The sequence below is a fragment of the Ochotona curzoniae genome, unplaced genomic scaffold, assembly GCF_017591425.1.
Source record: "Ochotona curzoniae isolate NIBS_2020 unplaced genomic scaffold, NIBS_Ocur_1.0 contig_3819, whole genome shotgun sequence".
Taxonomy (NCBI): domain Eukaryota; kingdom Metazoa; phylum Chordata; class Mammalia; order Lagomorpha; family Ochotonidae; genus Ochotona; species Ochotona curzoniae.
The window spans coordinates 57,192,392-57,214,772 of record NW_024466004.1 but is presented as its reverse complement, the minus strand read 5'-3'; the positions used below and the strand labels follow the sequence as shown (position 1 = coordinate 57,214,772).

The 22,381-nt window shown below is 42.5% G+C and overlaps 1 protein-coding gene and 1 non-coding gene across 2 annotated transcripts in view; both read left to right on the top strand.

Moving 5' to 3' along the window:
- AK9 (adenylate kinase 9) overlaps positions 1 to 22,381 on the top strand; it is an 81,736-nt gene that overhangs the window by 4,546 nt on the left and 54,809 nt on the right. The window contains exons 3-11 of the mRNA XM_040983525.1: positions 254 to 306; positions 403 to 499; positions 6,149 to 6,261; positions 8,481 to 8,669; positions 11,817 to 11,945; positions 13,351 to 13,425; positions 15,066 to 15,161; positions 16,350 to 16,489; positions 16,573 to 16,753. Of these exons, the coding sequence (XP_040839459.1) occupies positions 254 to 306; positions 403 to 499; positions 6,149 to 6,261; positions 8,481 to 8,669; positions 11,817 to 11,945; positions 13,351 to 13,425; positions 15,066 to 15,161; positions 16,350 to 16,489; positions 16,573 to 16,753 (1,073 nt within the window). The remainder of the gene's footprint in view (positions 1 to 253; positions 307 to 402; positions 500 to 6,148; positions 6,262 to 8,480; positions 8,670 to 11,816; positions 11,946 to 13,350; positions 13,426 to 15,065; positions 15,162 to 16,349; positions 16,490 to 16,572; positions 16,754 to 22,381) is intronic.
- LOC121158881 lies at positions 7,251 to 7,354 on the top strand. Its single transcript, XR_005884253.1, has one exon. It is a non-coding gene; the product is annotated as a U6 spliceosomal RNA (small nuclear RNA).

The window sequence follows — 22,381 nt, the reverse complement described above, 5'->3', positions numbered from 1 at the left end:
CATTTCATCTCCCATCCTCTTTTGCACTGACTCCAGAGATGTGTAAGGGTTGTCTCCGCTACCGTCTCAGCACATGACAGAGACAAGTTCTCTATGAGCCTCATTCTTCTACGCTTCATCTATATAATGTGCATGAGCGTGTGTTGTATATGATAGTCACCTACAGATGATAACTTTGTTACCCCACAGGTTTAATGTGTCTCTTTGACCATCTTAGTTCCAGTTTGTGCTAATATTTTCCATATTTTTTTAGCCTTATCAATTTTGGAAGAACACATTGCTGCTGAAAATGAGACAGGAAATATGGTAAATAAATCTAACTTCCAAAGTTACTGTGATCATTTATAAAACCTATGTGACACCAGCTATATTGTACAGACACATGTACTATTTGCGTTTTAGCTACAGTCGATGCTGCTCAACGGTCAAAGCATTCCAGATGAACTTGTCCTCAAGCTAATCCTGGAAAAGATCAACTCCGCAGAAGTCTCTCACTTTGGTATGTGTGGTTTCCTGCACCTGTCGCCAGTAAAACGGTCTCAGCACCTAGGCTAAGCCTGAAGCACAGCTAGTTTCTGGGGTTGCTCTTGCTTTCATCTTAGCACAAACATCTCAAATTCGGTTGAACAGTTCAGATTATTTTGCTTGCTAATTTACTTGTTTTGATACACTTATAAGAAAAAAATAAGTTTATCCTCATATATTACTTAGCATTGGCATATTTACCAAAGGCATCAAGAACCTAGTCTTACAATAGCATCTACCTTGCAGTGTGGGTGGCTTCTGGCTACTGCCTCCACATTCATCCTGAGTTTTGTGAACAGATCCTGCCATTGGGTGGACTCTTTGCATACAGCAACACTTGCAAGGCAAGAATGAGGAGTGACACCAACTTGCCTTCAGGCTCCAGATATTGGCAGACATCAGCCTGTCTCTACAGTCAGTTCTCCAACTCTATTTATGAAAATTCTCCCAGTAGAAATGGAGTCTGAGCAAGGGTTTGTGGTCTGTAATTTCTCAAGACAAACAGCACTGATACTCAAGATGACTTAAAAGACCAAATTCCAAAATGTTTTGTAAAAAAAAGGGCAGGAAAAATGAAGATAAGCTTGGAAGAAAAATATCTAGCAGAAACAGACTTAGTAACTGGAAGAAGGAAATTTTAAAAAGCTGCTTAGGAGTCTCACTAAGTTAAGAGAGTACATTGCAACCATGAAGGACACCGATGAAAGGACTGTGAGCTAAAGCAAAGGCCACAACTGCCAAAGCATTTCTATAATGGAAGCAGCAGAAGCAGACTTACCAGTGCAGGCCATGTCTATACGGTTTCTCTTTGCAGACTTAAAGCTCACTCCCTACAGAAAGTTTCTGCTACACATATGATATACCCAGATTGAATTCTGGGATCCTGGTTTCAGCCCTGCGCAGTCTAGCTGTTGTGGGCATGTTGGGAATAAGCTGGCAGGTAGAAGCTCTCTCTCCCTCTCTCCTCTCTCTCTTCTCTTTCTCTCTCTCTCTCTATCTCTCTCTCACACACACACACACACCTTTCAAATAAAATGACAATTTAGTGCATATTACTTGAAATGGAAGCTTCTGTATAGGTAGGTAAGTAGGTGGCAGGGTTATCATTCCACTTCACTGAGACTGCCTGGGACTAAGTACTTTTGTAGAGAAGAGGCTTATTGAGTTCACAGTCTGGGGGCAGACCAGACATGATACTGGCTCTATCAGGGCCCCCTCAACTGCATCATATCATGGTGGGAGCACATGGGATGGGGAGGATGCATAGCAAGACAGGAAGACATGAAACAGGAGCAGTCTTACTCTTTTATAAGAGCCTTCTCATGAAACTAACCAGAGTCTCTCAAGAGTGACAATAATTCTTTCCTAAGGCAGTGCCCTGATGACTCAATCATCCCTGCCAGGCTCCACCTCATAAAGGTTTCACCACCTTCCAGCTCTGTCGGTGCCAGAGACTAAGCTTCCAATACATGAACCTTGGTAGGAAACACTCAAACTATATCCAAACCAAGGAGCGTGAAAATATCTGTTGATAATTTTCTTCACTGACCTTTTGAAAATTTAGGTAGGTATGCATGGCGACAAAAAGAAGTATATAAGTGCAGATAAAAGGAGAAAGAAAAAGAAAAGCAACTTGAAAAAAGAAACAGCTAAGTCAGTCACAGTGTTTGTAACTTTTTGAAATTCTTTTTAAAAGGCTTATTTTTATTTGAAAGGCAGTTACAAAAAGAAGTGGAGACAGAGGATGAGTGAAAGAGAGAGAGAAAGAGAGAGAGAGAGGTCTTCTATCTGCTGGTTCAATCCCCAAATAGCTGCAGTGGTTGGAGCTGAGCCAGTCTGAAGCTGGGAGCCAATAGTTTCTTCCAGTTTCCCTCATGGGTGCAGAGACCCAGGGACTTGAGTCATTCTCTACTGTTTTCCCTGCCCATAAACAGAGCTGGCTCAGAAGTGGAGCAGCCAGAACAGGAACCAATGCCCATAGGATGCAGTTCTACAGGCAGAGGGTTAACTTGCTATACTACTGTACTGCCTCCTTTTTGAAATTCTTATTAGGGGACAGCTCAAACGAAAATAATGGAGTGAATATAAAAATCCCCAGTACATGAGTGCATCACCAGACTTCTACAGTGACACCTCTGCCTACTCTCCCCTCACAATCTGTTTTATTTTTTTAATTTACTTATTTTATTATTTCATGATACAGTTCCATAGGCTCTGGAATTTCCAGGCTTTCCTTTCAAAGTCCCCTCCCCATTAATTCTCCTTGTTTTATTACTTTAGTATAGTCCTTCATAAACAGTCATATCTTCACCATTCTGCTATTTAAGTGTATCTTGATCTTGTGGGCATTGACAATGGCTGATTTGACAATTTCATTGGGAGTCCATCTTTGATCTGGAAATAGAGATGCATACTGCATTGTACCCTCACTTTTGGATGTGATAATCTCCACTACACAGTTAATATACTCCGCTTAAATGGAAAGCCATAAAACAAAATCAACAGGACCCGGCGGCATGGCCTAGCGGCTAAAGTCCTCTCATTGAACCCGCTGGGATCCCATATGGGCACTGATTCTAATCCCGGCAGCTCCACTTCCCATCCAGCTCCCTGCTTCTGGCCTGGGAAAGCAGTCAAGGACGGCCCAAAGCCCTGGGACCCTACACCCACGTGGGAAACCCGGAAGAAGTTCCTGGATCCTGGCTTCGGATCGGCATAGCATTGGCCATTGCGCTCACTTGGGGAGTAAATCATCGGACAGAAGATCTTCCTCTCTGTCTCTCCTCCTCTCTGTATATCTGACTTTCCAATAAATAAATAAATGTTTTAAAAAATCAACAACAGGAAGAAAAATAGAAAATTTACCTGATGTCTGTGATGTCTACCACTTGCATCTGAAAGCAGTAGCCTGCCACCATCAGCTTTATGGAAGGTGGAAATGCCTTCTCCTCTGCTCTGTGTCACCAGGTTTCCATCTCACATGTGTCTCTGGGAGGGGAAGAGATTGGACAGTGGGCTCAGAAACTCTGATTTGTTTGCTAAGCAATGGCCCTGAGATCTTTCTAGAATTGGGTGTAGAGTGCAAATTATTCCACTCCACATCTGCAATGGCAAGACTGTCAATCCCACACCTCCTCCCATAAACACATTGCTTCCATTGAAGCATATAAAGAAAACAGTTTCACACAGACATGGAGTTGGACAAAGGAGGTGTATTTTAATACACTTTTGAATAATAGTGCACATTCTTGATCCTACACTCAACAAATGAATGTTTTTCTTTGGTCACAGAATGGAGTGGACTAAATATTACTCATATAGTAGAAACTGCATTGGGGAACTTTTCAAAATCTTGCATTAAAACCCACTGGTCTGGAGCTAGAGCAAGATTAAAGCTGAATAAAACACTCCAGCAATAGTTTCTTCACAGACACCAACTTGAGCAGCTGTGCATATCTCATACCACCTGGACAAGAGCTAAGGAAAGCAGGTGCCTGGTTGTGATATAAGTAAATATGCACTGAACGAAACCGAGAATAAAAAATTGCCTGTATCACCCCGGCCCCAGCTCCAAGAAGCACAGCATGGAGAGTCATGCTTCCCACTTGGAGGGGGGAGAGGGAATAAACCCAGTAGCAAGCCAACCACAGTGAAATACAGCACCAGCCTGGACCTTCCTCCAGGCTAATACCCCTAGACAAAGTCAAAGTGCTTGCCCTGTCACCTGCATTTACCCACCCCTGAAAAAACACAACGCCCTGTAGCATAGAGTCTCAGGACAGTCTAGCTTAGTATCAACCTGGACAACCATGGATTTGTCTTCTCCATCCCTCCCCGAGCCTCGAATGGACAGAGTAAGGCTTCAGCCCACAGAGGATAGTAAGCCAAAGACTTAATTTTGAGGTTAGTGCAGGTCCCACCATGGTGACACGGCACCAGGTAAAATACAGAAGACCCTATCTACCCTCCAGAGTTCCCAGACAGAGCCTGCAGACCCACCCTGGCAGTAGGCAGAAGCATGCGCCTTAGTGAGACAGACTGGTGGTTCACATACATCAGCAGCAGCCACACGTAGGCCTGACATGCACCCCCAAGACTCTGATCACCAGGAATGGGATAGGCAAATGAGCACAGGAAAATCTTGTGTTAAAAATCAGTGCCAGCTGGCAAAGCATAACACTGAGTGAACTTAAGCAATGCCTGTGGACAGAGCCTCTAGTCCCATCCCAGTACCAGGAAGACACTTGTGACCCCAGTTGTTTGCAGCTCTGGCCCAACTAGCTTCACCTGTAGTAGAGATTGTGGCAGGCTGGGGTTGGAAATCCACCTAAGCAATAGGCAGCCCAGCCCAGTGTGCAGCTTGTCTAATCCCTGGGCTGGGCTCTGTGGGCTGTGCATTGTGCATTAGTGACTATGGGTCCACCCAACCATTCCTGTGGTACCCGTCCACACGCCTGTGACTGTGACCAAGAAATTTAAAACTGTGATGACTCCATATAGAAGCTTGCAGAGACAGTCTGCACTTTGAGACACTTCCTCAGTTCATTCTGAACTAAACACCAACTGCAAATTTGGGACAAACCTGGGCTTGGAGCAACCACTAGAACTCAAACAGCTCACCAACAGCAGACTTGCAGCAAATCCAGACTTAGAGTTCCACCAGTACTAAAATCCCACTGGATAGCACCAAAACCAGGACAGGCGCAAGGGTGGCTAGACAGAAGGCACCTGCCAGTATGTGTATGGGCTGGATAGTAGGTTGGTTGGGTTGAACTAGGCTTCAATGCCCATTGACAAGTATGAGAGGTAAATGGGATGTGGGACAGACTGAACAAGCCTGCAGTTCATATTGGCAAGCATGGGAACCAGGATAGGGAGCAGGCCTGGTAGGGGTTATGGGGAGTCACCCAACTAGGCTGCAGCTTCCTCTGCTTTGTGTGAGGACTGAGTATGAAGTTGGTAGGATCGAGCTGGACTGCAACACTCATTGGTTCAAGTCGAAGACAGGGCTGGAAACAGAACCTGACCCAGCAATTGCAACGACCAGCATGTGCATAAACTGATTGGGGCGACAGGCGGTGCCGGACCCTGTACTGGCAAATTCAAACAAGAATCAGGCTTGGGATCATCTCAGATGAAATTTCTTTGGAGATCCCTCCAACTGAGCTGCTGATTCAGAACCCCAGCCATGAAGAGTCTATGTCAACCAGTGGATTCTGAATAGGTTTCATCGAAATTGAAACTGCGAGATTGGCAGCAATTCAGACCTGTTGAACTGTCAAAACTGCTTGAGCAGGACCCTCGGAGCGTGCCTCACATCGGGGACATGGGATGGGTGGGAGTCTGGGTGGGGCTTTTCCCTTTGTTTCTCCCCTAAGCCCAGATACAGGGAAAAAAATAATTATATTAATGTGGAAACAATGGTATTACCCACTTTCCTGTAGCCCTTGACCCTTTGTACCCCAAGCAACTAAGTAAGATTATTAAAAAAAAATTGAAAACCTGACACACAGTTTTATTGACCTGCCTTCGTCATTAATAATCAATTTATTGACTCTTACAAAGTGATAACAAATCCATGTTAATTTTACTAAAGCTTTTAGAATTATGTTTTACTCTACAGGTTATATTATCACTGAAATCCCAACACTTTCACAGGATGCCATGACTACTTTGCAGCAAATAGAATTAATTAAAAATTTAAGGTTCAAGCCTGATGTCATAATCAATATTAAGGTAAGGCTATTGTTTGTTCTTTCTAATACAGTAAACCCTTGTTGTTGTTGTTTTATTTTTTTTATCTATATAAAGGGAACAAAGGTCCAGATAGTTCATATATACACTGTTAGCTGCATAACAATAGTTTTCACCCAATTCTTCCTCCCTCCCTTATTCCCACTCATCCTCCTCCTCTTATTCTTATTGTAAATTGAATTTCTATAATTGCTTAAATGACTTAATAATCACAAGCTTGCTTCTCCACTAAATTTAAAAATTTACAGTGTTCCCTAGGGGGATGGACAAGGCTATAAAAATAATCAATTCTCAAAATGTCAAAATCACTCATCTGCCTTTTTTTGTACTCTGTATATTAGTTACCACAAATCAGGGGCAATGTGTGAGATTTGTCTTTTGGAGACTGTCTTATTTCACTAGGCCTGATGGTCCCTAGTTGTATCCATTTTGTTGCAAAAGACGGGATTTCATTCCCTTTATTTTTGATAGTAGTTCCATTCAAGGAGTGTCCTCAGAATTGTTTAAGTGATGACATGCATCTGTGTCCTGCAAGCTCCTGCTTCTGTTCTTTCACACCTGCAGCTCCATCCACATGAAGCACTTCCTCGCCTCGTCACCAGGCTTTACACACGCATTCTTTGAAAGTTTGTTCAGGCATCATTTCCAGAAATTGGCCTGACAAGCTCAGTATCTGTCTCTCACGGTCACTCTTGCTCTCCTCCACTCTCCCTCCCTCTCTCTTGTTTCTCTCCATCATACTTCACTAACCACGGAACAGTTAAATGCTTCCCTGAAGACCACTCCTGTTGCTGTCTTCTATGATATTACTCATCTCTCTAGAAGACAGTCGTCCATTTTTCTCCTAGACTCTTCTGTCCTACCAGAAGGCAAAAAACATGTCTTACTTATCTAAACATCAACTAGCATACAAAACTGTCATTCGTGAGCACTAAGAAGTTTACCAATTAAATAAAAAGAAAGAACCAACAGTGCTCGCTTCAGCAGCACATATACTAAAATTGGAATGATACAGAGATTAGCATGGCCCCTGCACAAGGATGACATGCAAATTCGTGAAGCATTCCATATTTTTTAAAACTGTGTCACATAATGCAATGTAATCAATAAAAAAAACCAACAAAAGGACTCGGATAAATGGATAATAAAGAATACTCCTACTCCAATTAAGAGCTAATGCTGGAGTCCTATTCCTAATTCTCTCTTTTATTGACTATTACAATTTGGTTAAAACTTCAGTTTTCTCTTTACAAAGATGATTGTTGCTTTTTCTAAGAATGGGATAAGAATTTAGAGAGGTGATACCTACATTCACGTGAAAATCAATGTGGAACTTTTGTGTTCATCCCCTACCTGGATTCCCAAAGGGTTTATGACAACTGAGTAAATTAGACAGTTCTTCCCCTAAAGTGTTGGGACTCAGAGGAGCATCAGGGTCAGCTGAGACGGGTGGCCTTGAGGAGGTTAGCATGGTATGATCAGTAGTCCCCACCACAACTAATGGCCAGAGGCCTAAGTCCTCAGCAGAAGCAGACACTTCAAGTCACATGGATGCCTGAATCCCATCTCCTGCCGGGGTTTCAGTCCCAGCTCTGCTCTGCCAGTGTGCACCCCAGGAAGCAGCAGGTGACACTTCAAATGCTTGGGTTCCTATCCATACCACCTACATGGAGATCTGGGGTGTGTTCCCAGCTCCCGGCTTCAGCCTGGTCCAGCCCTGACTGTTGCAGGCATTTGGAAAATGAGCCAACAAGGTAAGATGTATCTCTCTTACACATGCACACACACACACACACACACACACACACACACACACACACACACACACAAAGAAATTAGAAAATGAGCAAGAGAGGTTCTCAAGATGCTTGCTTCCTTTGTTTCTCCAAGTGGGATATGTGAAGGGATCAGAATCCCTAGGATACTTCTTAAAGTGCCCAGTCCCCGCTTTCACCTGCATTTTGATTCCAGCTCAGTGGGACATTGACAGAACCTAAAAATCTCTTCGTTTTCCTCCCTGGGCGTGGAGTGAGACCTGACAACACCTGCCAGTCATCAAGTTGCACTTGTCTAAGCTTTTAAGAAGCCTTTTCTTTCATCTGTTTATATATTTCATGAACTTTGAACAGGAATTAGACACCTATTCAGAGTATTTAAAGTAATTTAATATTGTTGTTTTGTTTTGTTTTGTTTTGTTTTAGTGCCCTGACTATGATCTATGCCAAAGAATATCTGGGCAGAGACAGCACAGTGGTACAGGGTATGTGTACACTAGAGACCACTGGGATCCTGCAGTTATTGAGAGTCGCAGGAAAAAGAAGAAGGAATTACACAAAGAAGGAAAAACAGAAGATGAGGGCGAAGAGGAAGAGGAGCAAGAAGAAGAAGAGGTAACAGCCCACCAGGCCATTCCACATAAGGATCCCACATTCTCGTAATTTTCTTTAAATTTTTATTACACTTGGGGGAAATAAACAAACGAAAAAAATCCTGTCTCCAAAAACTATTAAGAGTACAATCTTGAGACGAGTTTAATTGTAGATTGTAGTCCCTCTACATTCCAGAAGCGATTATACCTCCTTCCATGGCAACAGCTTTTGGTGACCTACCATGTGTTGAACTCTACACAAGCTAGAATAAGAAGTTAGGGAAGAACAGTAAAAGACAAAGAGTGATACAGAGAGAAAGTAGCACCACCATAGTTCAACCTACAAAGCTAGCACATTCCTGAAGACCACATAAAAAACTAGATAGATAGATAGAATAATCCTAAAGTAAATCTAATAAACATGATACATGGAAAGAATCTTCTGCTGTGATATAAAGACAAAATAGTACCAACTCTGTTAACAAGTGATGGGCCACATTTGGTCCTCTGGGGTGCCCTGGCCACAGTTTACCAGTCCGTGCTCCAGTGAAATGTGTCTGTGATGGACTGTTTCTCTTAGGGCCTAGACTCCATAAAATTGAATATTAACTTACAGATGGAGGCATTGCAGATTATTTTTTCCAGTAGAAAAGACAACACTGCCCCAATAGGTCACAGTCTTATTGCCCTGTAAGGCAATAAATAGCCTTATTTCAGAGATTATAAATACTTTTATTTTACTAGCCTGCTTGTTCCCTCATTGATGGGTTATATATGTCTTTGACATGTGTCCTTTTATTTTAAAAGATATTACATATAAAATTCATTTTAGAAATATATAATAATTTTACCTACAGAAAGCGAACATTGGATAATAACCAGCATCAATTCTAGATATTTCTTTTAAGGAAACTCAGGATGGGCATTTGGTGCAGTGGTTAAGAGGCCATTTGGAATGATGGCCTGCCCTATCATGCTTGGTTTGCGTGCCAGGCTCTGCCCCAGACTCCAGCTCCCTGCCAGTGTACAGCCTATGAGGCAACAGGTGATGGCTCAAGTGATGGGAGTGTCTGCCGTGCAAATGGGAAGCCTAGAATGAGTTGCAAGTTCTGGCTTGGTCCTGACCCAGCCGTGGCTGTTGGGGACAACTGGGGAATGATGAAAATAGATTTCTCTCTGTCACTCAAATAAATAATACTTTTTTATTTTGAAAATGAAAGCCTCATAGAAAAAAAAATAAGGTATGTCCTCTTGGTGTATGAATAAAACAACCATCTCAAAGTCTATGCAGTCCTTTTAATGAAATGCTGTTTTAAAATTATGGCAAAAATGGAAGGTAAAATGTTTATTTTGGTATAAAATATTTGAGATTCATGCATAGTTGTTTTTATAGCACACAGTTTTTTTAAAGATTTGTTTTTACTAAAAGCATATTTTTACAGAGAGAGGAGAGATTAAAAAAAAAAAAAAAGTTCTTCCATCCTCTGGTTTACTCCTCAAATGGCCACAATGGCCAGAGCTGAACTGATCTGAAGCCAACAGCCAGGGACTCCATCGGGGTTTCCCACATGGGTGCAGGGTCCCTAGGACTTGAGCCATTCTTCATTGCTCTCCCAGGCCATAAGAAGAGAGCTGTATCGGAAGTGGATCAGCCAGAACAAGAACTGGCACCCATAGGAGATGTCCACCAGAGGCCAGTGGATTAGCTTGCTGGGCCACCACACACTGACCCCCATAGTGCATGATTTTCATGAACTTTTTGAAGACCCTTTGAATGCATGGACTTCAAAACATTTTTTGCACTAAGATTAACTTACCTTTAACTCAATTTTTCTACCAAGTTTTTGAAGAACCCTCCTCTGGTAAGATACAGGGGTCACAACTCACTTAATCCCAGGAGTCAGGTAAGGATGTAATCAAGAAGACTGAAGGACTTGGCATGAGAGCCTAGTGGCTAAAGCCTTGCCTTGAACATGTCGGGATCCCATACAGGCTGTGTTTTGTGTCCCAGCTGCTCCATTTCCCATCCAGCTCACTTGTGGTCTGGGAGAACAGCTGAAGACGACCCAAAGCCTTGGGACCCTGCACCCGCGTGACAGACATAGAAGAAGCTCCTGGCTTTGGCTCGGCTCAGCTCCAGCCATATCGGCCACCTGGGGAGTGAACAGCAGACAGAGCATCTTTCTCTCTGTCTCGCCTTCCCTCTGTAAATCTACCTTTCCAATAAATAAATAAACTATTAAAAAAAAAAGAGTGAGAATTACGCTAAAGCTACACTATAAAACATGAGGACCAATAGCAGTAAATGAGTAGCTAAATTTAAATCAATTGCAATTTAAAGTTCATTGCCCCAAAGCAGATTATTAAGTAGTTTATATAGATAAAATGGAACATTTTCAAATTTTATAAAATATATATCACACTGATAAAAACTAGAGAGAATGTATAAGGTAGTGTTAAACATGATTCAGAAAACCAGACCACTGGCCAAGAACCTTCACTTGACTGTCCTGTTCCTTCGGCCTGGCAGTGTGCTTTCTCTAGAACCTGGTATGGCTTTGCCCCCATTTCCTTCTGGGTTCCACTCACCTGCCACTTACACAGAGAGCCTGTTCATAACAGGAAGCAGCACCTTCCCCATCACTCTCCATCCCCTATCTCCTGCTTAATGTCTTCCTGTTTTTTGGTGCCACCTAATGTGTTTGTTTGTTTGTGTATCTGTTTAGGCTCTGTAAGGTGAGTTCTGGGGGGCCAGAGTGCTAGTCAGTTTGTTTCCTGTTGTATCTCAACTCCTTAAGACAGTGTTTCACACGTAGCAGGTGCTCAACGAGTCCATGCATGAACTAAGGGTGACCAAACAAGTGGCTAGAGAAAATCTGGTTTCTCTCTTCTACATCTACAAATGTGACATTCCTTCCCTGTTCTCCCCTCATTATTGGGAGCAAAAAGAAGTTGGTAATCGTCCAGGTCAGTTTGAAACTTTATTGATAAAAACTGCCTTATGAGTGTGTAATCTCTCACTCTTAAATAAGAAAGAAAGAAAAAAAACCTTCAGTCTCTAACCCCCTCCTCCCCTACTTCTCCTGCCAGAATGGCAAGTGTGTATAAGGAAGAATGTAAATTGAATAAAATCATTCACCTAAAATTATTTAAAATATCTTCCATGTAGGCCTTTATTGCTGAAATGCAGATGGTGGCTGAAATTCTTCAACACCTAGTGCAGAGGCCAGAGGATTATTTGGAAAATATTGAGAACACTGTTCAACTCTATAAGGAAATGATTCTTCAGCCTTTGGAAGTAAGAACGCGATGTGTTGCTGACAATGGAAATGCCTGTCTTTGTGTTTTGTTTACCATGATGACCTAATTCATGTGTCAGCATCTCTCTCTAATCCAATTCTCCTCTTGAGCATGGTGGGTAGTTGTTAGGAAGGTCTGCACCCCAAAGGCTGTTTTCTCCAGCCTCCATGTCATTGGATTCGGAAAAGGAACTCTCTAAAAAGTGACACATGAACTGAGTTTTTCAAAGAGCCATTGGAGCAATTCATTTATAGGGAGCAGTTGAAAGTTTTATGTTAAGAAATAATTTTTATTAAAGCCTTTACAGTCTCTAACTTAAGAAACTGTCCAAACAAAAATGCACTTCAGAAATTTAAAACCTGAAATTGTCTGTGGCGACAGGAAGAAATGAATGTTCTCCTCCACTGCTGCTAGGAGGTTTGCTAGAAAGTCAACCAGCAATGCTTGCTGATAGTAACACCTGCTCCTGGAAGTCTGGCCTGTGGGTCCGCTCTATCAGGATATAGCAAGAAAATGCTTACTCAGTGTTCTCTTGTATGTGTGCATACATTTGTATCAGTGAGGAGAGTGGTGAAGAAAGACACACCTGGCTGGAAGGGTGGAGGGGAAGGACAGGAAAGGGTCCTATTAACTGCTTCTATGCACGGTCTGCATTCACTCTCTGCTTGCAGTTAATACAAGTGACTTTAGTAATGACTGAAGAAGATAATTATTAAAAATATTTTTATAAAAATAAATGCTTGATAACAACTCACAAAATATTTTTAACTTACCTAAATGCCATACAATAGAGGAATGTACATCATACCATAACCACACTATGTAATTTTATCAAACCTTCAAAATGTCATACTGACAATGATCTTGTTAAAGTAAAGGATATGATGACTAATTACAATATTAAGTAACAACAAAAAAATTGGCTCAGTTGTTGTACAAGATGATCTTGAACATGTAAAAAAAATTCATGGAAATAATGATGAGAGGAAAACAAATAGCATTTTCTATTTTTTAGTTTTCTATAAGAAAAGTGTATCTTGAAATAATAAAAATATATATGTTTTTCTAAATGAAGGCCGTCTATGACTTAAGTGACAATCAAACTCTACTGTGATCTCAAACCAGATAGTAGAACTTATCAATAGAGACAGGTAGACAAATGCCCCGAAATATTGTGTACTGGAAAAGATTTTAAGACTTCAGTATATATAAAAAAATGAAAAAATCAGACTAGAATTCATAGTAAGAAGATGAGTGTGGGCTTTTGTCAGTCTCTTGAGCACTGAGAACAATATGTTGATCAGATAGGCAGCTGAACTTTAGATACTTCGTCAAGAATCTGATCTTGTGTTCGACTTTCTCAGTGATCCTGGATTAGAAGGCCTCTTTTCTATTCTCTGCAGGAAGTCATGGCTGAGCACAACCCGCAGTATCTCATTGAGCTTGAAGGAAACAAGCCCCCTGAGGAGCTCTTCATGGTGAGTGCAAGGCCATGATTGGCAGTGTCGTACTTGCATTGTATTTCCAAAATAGTTCCAAAACATTGATTGACATTTTGACATCCTTCATTTTGGAAAAAAAAAAATGAGTTCTGGCACTTAAAAATGTGGTCTATTTATTTGGTTCTTTCCATATTAAAACTGCATTTGAATTTGAAAATCTTCAGATAACAAGTATCTCAACAAAAAGTGAAAACAATCACCATCCTCTAAGCACATGGTAATACACTTAACACCGTTAACCAATAAGGAAACAAGAATGTAGACTGTCATGAGATACCATTTCACACCTGCTAAGATGGCCAAACCAAAATAATGACAAGGAAGATAAAAAACAACAGTGAAAGGCAATAATGTTGGTAAGGATGCAGAAAACTTAAACTCAAAGATACTTGGCAAGAATGAATAAGGTAACACAGAAGTGCAGTAACTCTTGCATAAGTATCTGACAGGTGTTGGGCATCATGACAAGCTCTGGGGTTATAGCCAGGAATAAGGCCAATACAGACTTGGATGCCTGCCTTCGTGTGGTCTTCAGATATAGAGAGGGATATAAATTAAAAAATAGATTGTGTTGTAGTCAGGAAGGGCTTACAAGATTAAAGGGATTTGGGCAAAAGGATAAAACCTAGTCTGGTTAGGAGGGCTAACTCTCTCAAACTATTTTTAAATAGGAACTTGAAGATTAAGCAATCAAAAACAAAAAGATTAAGCAATCGTTAGAAGAAGGGTTCAGTGTCCCATGTTGTAGGATTGGTCTGTGTATAAACAATGGTTCAGAGACAAGAAAATGCACAAGGATTTGTGGGATGGAATGTGAGACTTTAGTGCAGCAGGATGGGGGTAAGGGTGGTAGGGGGTGCAGACTATCACCCAGTTAGAGTTGTACCTCGTGTACTGAGGCCTCGTCAGTAGGGAGCAGGCAACAAACAGGACACAAGAATGATCATATTTCTGTTTAGGAAAGATTACTCAGTCTGCAGTGCAAAGAAAAGACAGAAGGAGAATCCAATTAGTAGCAGAACTAGTTATTGGCTTTTGGAGTTGATCAGGGCAGTGAGAGATGCCTCCACCCCAGGGTAGTGAGTATTAGAAGCCAATGGATGGCTCACTGTGAGTCAAAATGCGTCCGCAGAAGGTATGTTGAAGTCAAAGTGCCATACCTATGATAGTGAACTTCTGTGGGAATGGGATCTTAGCATGTATAGTCAAGCTGAAATGAGACCATGCTGGATTAAGGCGGGCAATAATCCAATGCAGATTAGAAGAAACTCAGATGCCAGTTGGGAAGGTTGCTGTGTGATCACAGAGCTTGGAGTGATGTGCTGATGTGAGGAATTCAGAGAAATCATGGGGGAAACACTGTGCCTGAACATCTAAATATTTTGCACAAACTAAGTTGTCCTGTCTTCCATTTTCCATGCGCTTTTTTTGAAAGACTGGCTTGCAAACCCAGAAATACAAAGAAGGTGCCGACATCCCACCAGAAGCTGGGGAGATTCAGGGGAAAAAAATCTCTGTCTAGGATCTGAGAAGACGCAGAAATCATGAGCCCATCATGTCTTGCGATTCTGTCATCACCTCAGACCTGTGTTGAAACGTCTTTCTTTTCCCTTTAGACCGTCTTGGAACGGCTTAAACATCTCAACCTAACAAGAGCAGCCATCATCACCAAGCTGCAGAGTGCAGAGGAAGAAGCTGACACAATAGAAAATGTGAGTGAGGGCTCACCTTCACAAAGCCCGCCTTTTCAGTCTATCTCGTGATCCTGACATCCTTTCAAGGTTTAAAAAGGCTTCCAGGACGCCTTCTATAAACATGGATATGTCTTTGGGAAGAAATTGTATGTATTGGCACAATCTCCTTTCAGACACTAAATACAACAAAAATATTGAGACAAGGAAAAAACAATGAACCATAGAATAAGGAAAACAAAAAAGAAACCCAAGATCTGTTTAAAATTTTCGTAGCCCCAATGAGAGCAAAACATAGAATTGTTCAACTTCATTAGACACTCATTCATTGCTTCAGTCATTCAACTAACTTTTAAAGTAACTACTGTGCTTCTGGCTCTGAGGTAAATGGATGTGATAACTGCTAGGGGAGCCCATGCCATGGTGTAGTAAGCTAATCCTCCACCTATTGTGCTGGCACACCCTGTGGTCGCCACTTGGCATCCCTGCTGCTCCACTTCTTCCCTCCCTCCTTCTCACCTCTGTCTCTCCGCCCCCCCTTTCCTCTATAACTCTGACATCCAAGTAAAATAAATAAATATTTTTTAAAAAGAAAATAAAATGCGGGCCCGGCGCGGTGGCGCAAGTGGTTAAAGGTCCTCGCCTTGCACGCCCGGGATCCCATATGGGCGCCGGTTCTAATCCCGGCAGCCCCACTTCCCTTCCAGCTCCCTGCTTCTGGCCCGGGAAAGCAGTCGAGGACGGCCCAAAGCTTTGGGAACCTGCACCCGCGTGGGAGACCCGGAAGAGGCTCCTGGCTTCGGATCGGCGTAGTATCGACCCGTTGTGCTCACTTGGGGAGTGAATCATCGGATGGAAGATCTTCCTCTCTGTCTCTCCTCTCTGTATATCCGCCTTTCCAATAACAAAATAATAAAAATAAAAATCTAAAAAAAAAAAAATAAAAAGAAAATAAAATGCCCAATAATTTTGGACAAAACTTTCTAATATCCATGGAAACCAGTCTTACCGTTTCTAGAACAAGACCACAGTGTTGCAATTGCAACACTTAAGCAGTGGGGCGGGGGGCAGGGGGGCGGAAACAAACGTTTACTTTTGAAATGGGTATTGAAGTGGTAAAAGCAGGTCAAGTAAGAAGTGAAATGTGTGAGCTTGTTCATCTCAGCCAGACCTTTGCGCAGCAGTTAACCGAGCATCTGTGACCCACAGGAGGAGCTGCTCCGCATCCTTGCCTCCTATAAAATGCTGGCACCGAGATACAGATGGCAGAGGAGCAGGTGGGGCCGGGCATGTCCCGTCGCTTTAAAGGAAGGAAACATATACCCAGGATTACCAGATTTTTCTGTAAGGTAAGTACGATTTTGGAACTTCATTGTAAAACGTCCCCTTCCATCTTGTCAGTTGTTCATTATTTTGGCACTTTTTCTTAAAGTTTTCTAGGTAAAATATACTGCCTTTCATCAGAAGAAGCATTGAAAGCATTTTCATTAAATCCACGGCCCTATCTTCTTCCACCCATGCCTACACCACCGTGCAAGGTGCTTTTGTATGGACCACAGTATTCTGGGAAGACCACACTTGGCAACTTGATTGCAGAACATTATAAAGGAAGGGTAACCACTTGCTTCTTAGCTGCCTTTCTTTTTTCTTTTTTCTTTTTTTTAAGATTTATTTATTTCTTGGAAAGTCAGATATTCAGAGAGGAGGAGAGGCAGAGAGGAAGATCTTCCGTCCGATGATTCACTCCCCAAGTGAGCGCAATGGCCAATGCTATGCCGATCCGAAGCCAGGAGCCAGGAACTTCTTCTGGGTATCCCACACAAGTGCAGGGTCCCAAGGCTTTGGGCCATCCTTGACTGCTTTCCCAGGCCAGAAGCAGGGAGCTGGATGGGAAGTGGAGCTGCCGGGATTAGAACCGGCACCCATATGGGATCCCAGTGGGTTCAAGGAGAGGACTTTAGCCACTAGGCCACGCCACTGGACCCCTTAGCTGCCTTTCTTTTCCTCCTTCCTGCTTTTCTTCCACGTCCCTTTTCTCTTAAGATTTGTTTATTTTTATTGGAAAGTCAGATCAGAATTTGCAAAGAGAAGGAAAGACAAAGATCTTCCAATTGCTGGTTCACTTCTCAAATGGCCACAACAGCCAATGCTGCACCAATCTGAAGCTAGCAGCCAGGAGCTAGCTGGGTCTCCCACACAGCTGCAGGGTCCCAAGGCTTTGGGCCATCCTCTGCTGCTTTCCCAGGCCACAAACAAGGAGGTTGGTAGGAATTAGAGCAGCTGGAACATGAATGCTTGCAAGGTGAGGATTTAGCTTTTGAGCCATGCACTGGGCCCTCTTCCTCCCTTTCATCTGTTGAGCTAGCTCTCCTTGCTTCTTACCTCTAGAGTGGTGTTGGTACTAAGTTTTGTTCAATTTACACTGTCAGTGGGATCATTGTTCCAATCAGCTTCCTTCTTGCTATCTCTGCTGCTTGCAGACCACACTACCCCCTGGATCTTGGATTTGAATGCCATGTCCACCCAACAGCAGCACCATATTACTTTCATGGTCTTGCTCATCTCCTGTTTCTTGAATCCCTTCCTCTCCTCTACATGCCTGATTTTATTCTTAGTGATCTTTTTTTTTTTATTACATTGCATTATGTGACAGTTTTTTAGGTACTGGGATTCCTCCTCTTAATGATTTTGATATCCACAAAGACTATCCTTGCATCACCCCAGCCTATAAGGTTTTTTTTTTTTACCTCTTCTCCTCCTCTGGTGACGATGGTCTCCATTCTCAGTAAGTAGAGATTATTTTGGACTTAGACCAGAATGAGAGCCATAAGGAAGCAGGTCTATTTAGGATATCATTTGAAGGCAGAGTCAAAGGCTTTGATGAAGAATTGGAAGACTGAGACATTAGGAGGCCACTGTGGCTCTCAAGTGTTGCATGTGAGTGGAGGAATGGCACAGGATGAGGGTTGCAGATGTAGTTGATGCAGTGCAGATGTGGGAAGCATGATTCCAAAGGTTACCTGGTTTTTTTGTAAGCACAGGAGTAGCATTTCTCTGTTTTCTCCTAATGTTTTATTGTGTGCTGTGACCTCTCAGGATCCTAGCAGCCCTCACAAGCCTCCTCCTAATGCCTCACCACCCCAGAGGCAGCCATTGTCCTGACTTGATGGCATTCGCTTCCATATTTTTCGTTTATGGCTTTCTCACTGGTGGCAGCCAACTTGTCATGATTCTCTATCATCATACAAGCAATGAATTACGACAAAAGACAGGACACTAAAGCAGGGTTTCTTAAAGTAGTTTCCAAGAGAGGAGGAAAAAACATGTAATATCCTTTCTTTCTACTCCAGGGCTTTTATCCCTGAAGCTGAAGACTGTGTGTTGGCAGTGTGGCTTTGATGCTCATGATTGGCATTTGTGATTGGCAGGTGTCAGTTGCATGCCCTAAAGAGTGGTTTTGTGGCCCCTCCCTGTCTAACTCTGTGCCTGACCATTTTTATCACAGGAGCATAATACCATACGTTAGTCTTGCACGTTTCTATTTTTTACCTTTATGGGCTTAAACAATGTATATACCTTGTGCCTATTTCTTTCACTTAACACTATGATTGTGCTGTCAGCCTATGTTGTTACATATAGCTGTCAATTATTTTGCTGTATTGCATTGGTTTGATCATGATTTATTTAGCTGCATTTGAGTGTTAATACAGCTTGGACTGATTTCAGATGGGAGTGTTATGAACAAGACTACTATAAACATACTTGCTAGTTGTTGGTGCACCCATACACATTTTTTTTGTGCATTTGGGAGATATATCAAGGGAAGCAATTCCTGGGACATAGTTGGTGTTGATTGTGCTAAATTGTTGCCCAAACTAGTTTTCTTGATTTGTAATCCTGTTCACAGTGTCTTAAGAATGTTATTGTTCCACATTCCTGCCAACTCCTTTTTCTTGTTGAAAATCTGATGTAAATCTCATAGGAGTTTCTTTAACAGTGACCCTGGCATTTTTCTATTATAAATTTTAGAATTATTTCTGTCTTGCATTTTTTAAATTTATAAAATAATAAAATTTATTAATAAAGAATGGAAACTACCAACAAGTTTCAATACCGTAGTCAGGATTTTGTGTAGAATAGTTTGGAAAACAGCAGGCATTTATTACATACATTTAAGCCACTTTGTTGAGTCATTTTATGGCTACCTTTCCACTTAGCGCTTGATTCTCTGTGTTCTCGATTTTGCTCATTCTTGAACTCTGTCTTTTAAAAGTTTGACTATGAAGTGTCCAAATGGGATTCATTTCTGATTGTGTCTACTTAGGGTTCTAGGGGTTCCTTGCATTTGGATTCCATCTCATATTTCAAATTGAAGCTTTTCAGCTCTTAGTTTATGGAATCATTTTTCTAAATCTTTCCTTTTTTCATTCTTTCTGGGCCTCCTTAAACTCAAATACTGGTTTGCTTAATGTTATCTCAGACCTCATGAATGTTGCTTCTGCCTTTTCAAGTTTTTTTATTCTGTTTAAGATATTTCAGAAGATCTGTCTTTAAAGTTGAATATTCTTTCTGCTTGATTTAGGCTTTGCACTGCATTTTTTTCTTAGTTTGACTTCTTGGATTCTTCATTTATAATATTTTTGTTGATTTCTTTTTCAATATCTCTTTTTGCTAACTTCAAAGCATAGATGAAGTGCAAGAACGGGAACAGGGTCTCTTTAAAAGTCAGGTGGTACCCTTGTAAAAGTGAACATGGGCATCCTCATGAGACAGAACTGCTCCCATCCCAGTTTGGTTGCCCCCTTTATCCTGTCAGGGATGGCACCACAGTTGAATACACAAATGGGGGCAGTTTGGATGAGATTTAGAGAGTATGGTAACCTCTGCAAAGGTTTCACAGCAATGCCACAGGGAGCTTGGCAGACACGTGCTCATCATGGCATCATCTGCCTAATGGAGCGTGTTCAGGTGCACCTGGAATGTGAGTATGCTGCATCTGCAGGGTGGGGGATGGAGTTGTAGCAGTACAAGGCTGGTGAACTCTTAGCTCCTTTGTTTATGAATGAGCTTCCTGACTGTCCCATATCAGTATTACCTGGTTACTCCATGTTTTTAAGTTTCTATACTGATTCTCACACTCTGGAGCATCAGTTGTTTCCTTCACCTTTAAGAGAAGGTTTTTGTAGAGTAGAAAGCTTTATCCTGAAGATACATTTTTTGGGTGCTGGCTGATAGGCTTCTTTGGCTTTCATTCCAGTTGGATACTTCTTTTTCTGAAGTTAATGGTATAGGTAGTGGAGCTGTGGTTGCTTCTGGAACCCACTGTGGTGGGTGAGATCCCTGAGTAAGGGGAAGAGGCCAGAACTTAGCAGATATTGTGAGCAGGTCATGCTGATGCTACAAGTGAGTCCAGCCCACAGACTTTCTGCCACCACCTAAGTCAGGAACTGGAACTATGAGGACAGGTGTGGCCAGGCTCCAACGGCCCCAAAGACCCAAGAGCAATGCCCTTGCTGGGCAGCACCAGCAGGGTCCCCAAATGCTATAGTGGGAATGACTGGACCCATGAAAGCAGGCCATAGCTTTAGTGGGGGCTAGGAGACTGTTCTGTAGGCTGCTTGCAGTTGCCTGGGGCACATCCCAGCCAGGGAGTTCCCAGCCCAATATGGGGTGGGGAAAGGATTCCTGGTGCAAGGGCAGGGGCCAGCATTAGAGCTCCCAGGCCACAATTGCAGGCCAGAGTGCAAGGACACAGCTTGGGCCACATGCATGTGAGAGGAGCTTGAGCTCAAAGCATTGCACTGAGTATGGCAGGGCCTAGAAACCATGAGCTAGATCCCTAAGCTGGTAATGTGCTGGATGAGCCAGGTACCATGGGAAGAAGGGCAGAAGCCACACATAGCAAACTGGGTGGGACCACAGGGTCCTTGACATTGACCTGGAGACCCAGTGGGTACAGGTGATAGCTCCAAGAGTGATGCAATGCATGGAAGGCAGAAAGAAGGCAGTAGGGAAGAGAATGATTCGCAAAGAGGTGGGGGAGAGGCTCCTCTATTTCTAGGATCTCTGAGGCCAAATCTCCCAGATGCTGTGCACCTGCTTGCCCTGCGGCATTGTGTAGGATGGGATGCTGCAATTACCCTGGCCCTATTGGTCCCCATTGGGCCTGTGAGGCTCAGCTTCCTTGCCAGAGAGTGCAGGAAAGTCCCTGCTTCCCCCAACCCCAAGAAGGAGAGACACCAGGGCTTCTTTCTCCCAGGCAACATGGACTCCAACACTGTCTCCTTTCCCAAGATGGCAGCACACTGGCACAGGCTATTCCCTGGGGGTGGTGCAGAGGAGATACTGAGAGTTCTTTCTCTGAAGCAGAATAACAGTGAGTTCTCCAGGGGACCATACCACAAGCTCCTGGTGAGTGGGGACTGGGTTCCCCTCTGATGAGGAATATCCATATCAGGTATTGGTCTAGCTCCACAGAGGCTCTTATGCAAACCCCTTCCCCTGCGCCAGGGATTCCCTCCCCACCCCTAAACAGAGCTGGTAGGCTTTGTGCCCCTCTCTCTGGTGCCATCCCTGGTGTCTGTGCCCTACAATGCTCACATTTTGCCCTTCTTGAGCTTGATGCCCTTCCCTGCAGCAATCACCTGCAGATGAAGTGATTCACCTGCTGCGTTGGGTCTTCTCTGGGTTGAAGACAGTGAATACTGGATGTTTCTATTTGGCCATCTTGAATTCATCATTCAAGTTTTAAAGGGAGTTGCTCATAAACACAAGATGATTAATGAGTAGGGAGATGTGAATTTCAACTATGATTAATTGTTTCTCCTTATCCACTAGAATGGTAAAAATTTAAGTTGGACAAAATCAGGTGTTGCTGGGAATAGAGATGTCCCATAAATTTCACACATTAGCAGTAGTGCTGTAGAATAGTCTCAACACTTTGAAAATAGTTGGAAGATTATTGTAAAGTAAAATATGTGTTTACCATATGCACAGTAGTTCCATCTCAGGTATTTACCCAAAATAAACAGAAACACACATTCACAGACTTCTGTACAGGATAAAAAGGGTTCATATTTTTAAAATTAGGAGAAGATTTGTGTGGCTCATTAACTATGATGAACATACTAACTTGAAATGTTAATAGTGGAAATGCAGATGGAGAGGGGTGAGGGGTATATAGAAACTATATTATGATCTCACAATTTTTGTTTTCAACATTGAAAACTACTCTGGGGTAA